This window comes from Balaenoptera acutorostrata, chromosome 6, assembly GCF_949987535.1.
Source record: "Balaenoptera acutorostrata chromosome 6, mBalAcu1.1, whole genome shotgun sequence".
NCBI classification, from domain to species: Eukaryota; Metazoa; Chordata; class Mammalia; order Artiodactyla; family Balaenopteridae; genus Balaenoptera; species Balaenoptera acutorostrata.
Window position 1 is genome coordinate 99,719,945 of NC_080069.1, and position 5,997 is coordinate 99,725,941.

At 53.4% G+C, this 5,997-nt stretch overlaps 1 protein-coding gene across 2 annotated transcripts; it reads right to left on the bottom strand.

The window, feature by feature from the left end:
• Positions 1-944: 944 nt before the first annotated feature.
• KLF4 (KLF transcription factor 4) lies at positions 945-5,797 on the bottom strand. Of its 2 annotated transcripts, XM_007178249.2 has the most exons (5): positions 5,169-5,796; positions 4,938-5,058; positions 3,297-4,287; positions 3,042-3,206; positions 945-2,006 (listed from the first exon to the last, which is right to left on the bottom strand). In XM_007178249.2, the coding sequence occupies exons 1-5, from the start codon at positions 5,171-5,173 to the stop codon at positions 1,831-1,833; spliced, it is 1,458 nt and encodes a 485-aa protein (XP_007178311.2). In that variant the 5' UTR covers positions 5,174-5,796; the 3' UTR covers positions 945-1,830. The 2 variants fall into 2 exon arrangements, with proteins under 2 accessions (XP_007178311.2, XP_057405332.1); XM_057549349.1 differs by having other exon boundaries at positions 3,042-4,287; positions 5,169-5,797.
• Positions 5,798-5,997: the final 200 nt, after the last annotated feature.

Here is a 5,997-nt window from a genome sequence, read left to right on the forward strand (position 1 = left end):
TTTTTCATTCCATTTATAAAATGTACCCACAGTGCAAACACACCTCTGAACACTAGCTATAATGGATAGGTAATAAGCAGTCTAAAGAAAATGCCAGTCAGCTTCTGTCCGCTTGACAATGTTAATTAGTCACCCACATTACCATTACAAATAGTGTCAACAAGTGTCACAAATGCTTTTTCCATTTTGTGACAGCCACAAATGAACTTCAGATTCTTGGGTATCCACCGCAAAAAAGTTTTAAGCTTTAATAATTTGAGAAATATGCTACCAACTTACAAAAACACCATTTAAAATTTACTTTACACTTGGTTTTGTGACTGAGTCATTTTTGCCTCTTTAGTTTCAGTCAGCTGAAACAATGGGGCTGGCTTGTCTTCAGAGGACTGAAGAAGTTTTAAAAATCTGCTAGAAACTTTGGTTCTGCCTTCTTTGGGGGCTATAACTAAAAGTACTGCATCTGTTACACAAAGCGTAAGTGAATCCTTTAATCCTCAGGAGGGCACTGTGGAACCGCGTTCTTTGGGGTTTTCCGCTGTGGGGAGGTTCTTTTGTTACATAAATTGTTCTGAGTGCAAGGGCAGGCCTCGAAAGAGAGATTTTTATATTTTCATTTAATTTTAAAGACAAACCATAAAGATCTTTTAAAATGTGAACGTGTATAACTACTCTTATATTAAACTGAGCAAAGTGAAGAATTATTGAGCCGTTTTCTACCTGGAAGTTCATAGGTAGGGAAACTGCTTTCATGCACTTTTTAAAGTACATTTGAAAGAGGAACCTGAACCAGGTAAGTTTTAGTCTTTAAAAAGTCTTCTTTTAATCTGTCGAGATAAAGTTGGCTTTTTGGTGTGCTTTTCACATGCCTACCCACTGGGTTTAAACTGCAGTTTCTGTTATGTGCTTTTCAAGGGGAAAACCAAAAACCAAAAACAGTGTTCAGATAAAATATTATAGGTTTATTTAAAACTTAATTCTCACCTTGAGTATGCAAAATACAAACTCCACAAAATGTTCATTTTTTTACTTTGTAGTTTACAAATATACAAAATAGAAGTTTGCTTAAATTTATATTACATATTTATTAAGGCAAGGAACTATATAGAAAAAAACATTTGTTCTGCTTAAGGCATACTTGGGAATAAACCATTGTACAAATTATTGCACATCTGAAACCACAGTGCATAACAGACTGTCTGCATAAAAAGGTTAAAGTAAACCAGGTGTATTTACCTGACTTAGGTCATAAACGTAGATCGGAAGACAAAAATAGATTTTCCTTGTCAAAGTATGCAGCAGTTTGAGAACTTTGGCCTCATTTGGTACCTTTAGAACCAAGACTCACCAAGCACCATCGTTTAGGCTATTAAAACACATTTTCTGTACCTGAATTTCTTCCTCTTCTTCTAAGATCGTAATAATGGCTTTTAGAAGGCAAAGAGAATACAAGGTGATCTTTATGCTTATATTGCATCGAAACAATTCAAGGGATTCTGGTCTTCCCCTCCCCCCAACTCACGGATCTAATTTATACCCTGATATCCACAACTTCCAGTCACCCCCTTGGCGTTTTGTAAGTCCAGGAATATATATTCAAGTTGGATTTAGAATTGGAATGATAGAAGATCCAGTCACAGACCCCATCTGTTCTTTGTCATTTGGTTTCCTCAGGTCTCCTGATTATCCATTCACAAGTTGACTTGTTGGGAACTTGACCATGATTGTAGTGCTTTCCAGCTGCGTTCTTCCCCTCACCGGGAAGACAGTGTGAAAGGTAAAAAATACTGAATGCTCGTCTGGCAGTGTGGGTCATATCCACTGTTTGGGGATTTAAAAGTGCCTCTTCATGTGTAAGGCGAGGTGGTCCGACCTCGAAAATGCCCGGTCGCACTTCTGGCACTGGAAGGGGCGGTGCCCGGTGTGTTTGCGGTAGTGCCTGGTGAGTTCATCTGAGCGGGCAAACTTCCACCCACAGCCGTCCCAGTCACAGTGGTAAGGTTTCTCACCTGGAAAAGGAAAATAAAGCCACTGGAAGCGATTGTGAAAGAATTAAGAACTGGCCATTTTTTTAAGCTAGAGGCCAAACATTCAACCAACTCCCCAAGCACCCCATTCCGAAAGGATCCAGGAACATCTTTATACCTCTTAAGGCCAGATTAAACTTTAGATCGTAAAGCAGGAATACAGAAATTTTTTGCTCTTGTTTTTTTTTTAGGGGAAGTTAGATACCTTATCACAGAAAACAAAGACCACTTAAACCTATACTTCTGTTGGACTAACGTTTTCATTCTTCTGAGCTAAGATATCGCTGCGGAGGAAATGGATTTAGAAATTATGGCTGCTATAGTGCCTCTCCTAGTACAAATCAGTAATATCCTGTCCCACTATAATTGGTTCTAAAAAGTGACAGGAGGCTACTTTTCCTGTACCAACATTATTCATGACTGCTATGCCTTAGTGACCTTATATACCTACTTACATCCACAAACAAATTCTCTGCGGCGACAATCTTAAACCAGAATCTCAGCAAGCCTAACCATTAAGTTCTTGGGATTTAAATAAAACCTAATTGTTAAGACTAGAAAGGGGGAGGGGTGAAACTGGGAAAGGAAAAAAATCAATAAAAATAGCCTAGAAAACAAAAAAACTGATTTAAAAAAAAACTGATTTAAAAAAATACCATGTTTTTGCACTGCGAAGTATAATTTCTTTTCTTTTCTTTTTTTTTTTTTTGCAAAGTATAATTTCTTGATTACAAGGGCAATGGTTTGCTCAAGCTAGAAGAGGCCCACATGCAGCCTGGAATCTCCCTGCCTTTCAAAGGCCTAACAAAACTGCATTTTCAAGCACTGATACCATCCGCCCAGCAAAAGGCTCCTGAGCAAAATAGTAGGCGCCGGTTTGCTTTCTCTCCTGTGATCCAGGAGATGGAGGAGATAGACTGCGCCCCACATCCCAAGGGAGGCCCTGAGGAGTGTCCGTAGTCAGCCGATGAGGCTGGACACCAGCCCCCCTCCTTTCCGCGGCTTCTGGCCTCCTACCTGTGTGGGTTCGCAGGTGTGCCTTGAGATGAGAACTCTTCGTGTAAGTTTTGCCGCAGCCTGCGTAATCACAAGTGTGAGTGGCCGTCCTTTTCCGGGGCCACGACCTTCTCCCCCTCTTTGGCTTGGGCTCCTCCGGCATGCAGGAACCGGGTGGCATGAGCTCTAGGGGTGAAGAAGGTGGGGTCAGCGTCATCCCGTGTGCCCCGCCGGGGCAGGGCTCCCCAGCCCCAAATATGAATCCCTGGGACTGACCTTGGTAATGGAGCGGTGGGACCTGCGGCTGCAACTGGTCGGGCAGGAAGGGAGGGTAGTTGGGCCCCGGGTGGGGATGGAAGCCCGGGGGTAGCGGCAGGGCAGGATGACAGTCCCTGCTGCTCAGCAGTTCCTCGGCACCCAGGGTCGGGGTAGTCCTGCTGGGGAGCTGCCGCCCCAAGGGAAAGTCGTGCGCAGGCGGCCGGTGGCCATTGCTGAGAGGGGGTCCAGTGCCTAAGTGGGCATCTAGGGACCGACCGACGGTACACGAAGAGACAGCCTCTTGCTTGATCTTGGGGCACATGCGCGGCGGCCCGCCGCTGTAGGGCGCCACCACCACCGGGTGGCTGCCGTCCGGGCTGCCTTTGCTAACACTGATGACCGACGGGCTGCCGTACTCGCTGCCAGGGGCACTCAGCGACGCCTTCAACACAAACTTGCCCATCAGCCCGCCACCTGGCGGCTGCGGCTGCTGCGGCGGAATGTACACTGGGTCCAATTCGGGCCGCAGGAGCTCGGCCACGAAGCCGCCGGAGGGGCTCACGTCGTTGATGTCCGCCAGGTTGAAGGGAGCTGTCGGAGGGGGTGCAGACTCCCGGCCGTAGAGGAGGCCGCCGCCCGTGCTGCCCGGCGCCACGCCCGGGTCGCCCCCGGCCCGGATTGGATAGCTGAAACTGCAGGTGGAGGGCGCACTGGCAGGACCGCTGCTCGACGGGGAGGACGAGGACGAGGCTGATGCCGACGAGGACACGGTGGCGGCCACTGACTCCTGATGGGACAGCGAGTTGGAGAGGATAAAGTCCAGGTCCAGGAGATCATTGAACTCCTCCGTCTCCCTCCGGGGTAAGAGAGCCGGGTTGCTGCTGCCGCAAGCCGCGCCGACTCCGCCACTCTCCAGGTCGGTGGCCACGGTCGCCGCCGCCAGGTCGTAGGGGCGGCCGGGAAGCACCGGGGGAAGTCGCTTCATGTGGGAGAGCTCCTCCCGCCAGCGCTGCGGGGACGGGACGCGAGAGAGACCGTCAGTGCTGTCCCTGACCGTCACCCAATGTAGTGGTGGGCCCGCCGCGCCTACACCGCCTAGACACGGGGACTGGGCAGGCAGGAAGCGCCCGGGGACTACGGGTGCCAGCGCTGCAGTCATGGCCCACACCCGGGTCCGAGGAGAGGCAGTGCGTCGATATGGAGGATGTTATGTTGTGTCGGCCCGATTGCGTGTTAGCCAGCGCCGCGGCTCGCCAGCCTGGGTCCCTCCCCCGCCAGATCCTGGGGACGCTCCCGCCGCCCCGGAATTGGGACACCGAGGCTCTCTCGGTGCGCCCTCGCCAGGGGGACGCCTACGCGCCAAGCTCACTCTGGCCCAGCCAGCGTCTGGGTACACAGACACCTCCCGCCCTGCCGCTTGCACGCTCCGGGATATGTGTGGACCCGGTGTGCACCCCCGGCCGCTCCACAGCGTCGGGACCACACGCATGTACAGCTGAGACAAGGGCGCGGAAGCCATCCCGGGAAGGCTGCGGAGCCCGTGCGGTGGCCACTCCTCCCCGTCGTCCGGTGGTTCTCGGTGACCCCAGGGCTCCGCCCGTCCCCACCCCACCCACATAAGCCCACCGGAGGATTCCAAAGGCCCGGAGCAACACTCACGTTATTCGGGGCACCTGCTGGACGCAGTGTCTTCTCCCTTCCCGCCGGGCCGGACGCGAACGTGGAGAAGGACGGGAGCAGTGCGTCGCTGACAGCCATGTCAGACTCGCCAGGTGGCTGCCTGCGGGCCGGGTGGGGAGCACAGAGGCAGGAGTCAGGGGCCACTCTCGACTGCCACTCCGGCGCGTCCCACCGGCACTCACCCCTCCCTGCACCCCGCGCCGCACCTACCTCATTAATGTGGGGCCCCAGAAGATCCTCGGGAGTCCGAAGCAGTGGGGTACCCGAACCCCAAAGCCAACGAAGAGGGGGGGGGAAAAAGACTTAGAAACGAAGCCAAAACCAAAAACCCCAAATTGCCCGAGATCCTTCTTCTTTGGGTTAAATATAAAAGGGAGATGTGTTAAAAAAAAGTTCCTTTGTATACAAAAGTTCTTAGAAAAGTTGTAAACTCATAAAAACAGACAATCAGCAAGGCGAGTAGAAGTAGGTCCGGTGGCCGGGTTGCGCTCTCTTCGACTCAGCAGCGTCCGCCACCGCTGTCGCGGTCGCCGCGGCTATCGCCGTGGGCGCTGGGGCTGTGGCCGGGGTGGCTGGCGGGCGGCGCCGCCAGGTGAGACTGGCCGCGGTGGCGCGGATCTGCGGACTGGGCGGCGGCGCGGGGCGCGGAGTCCGGGGGGCTGCGCGGGCCGCTCGCGGCCATGGGCGCTGGCCGCGGGCGGGTGGCTGGGTGGGGGGCCGGAGGGGCGGGGAGGGGCACTTGGCGGCTCCCGGTGCCGCCGCCGCCCGCCACCGCCTCTGCTCCCCGCGCGCCCGCAGCCGCGCTCGTTCTCTCGGGCCGGGGAACTGCCGGCGCCCGCCGGCGCGCTCCTTACTTATAACTTCTTGGCTCCCGCCCTCCCCCCCGCCTCCTACCCGCTGTGTGCTGGGGCCCGCCGCCAGGCCCCGCCCCCTCCCTTTCTTCTCTCCTCCCCCCCGCGGCCCCCCCGCGCGTTGCCGTGGCAGCTAAATAAACAAACTCGGCGCACGTGGGGGCGGGGAGGAGGGAGGGGCGCGGGCG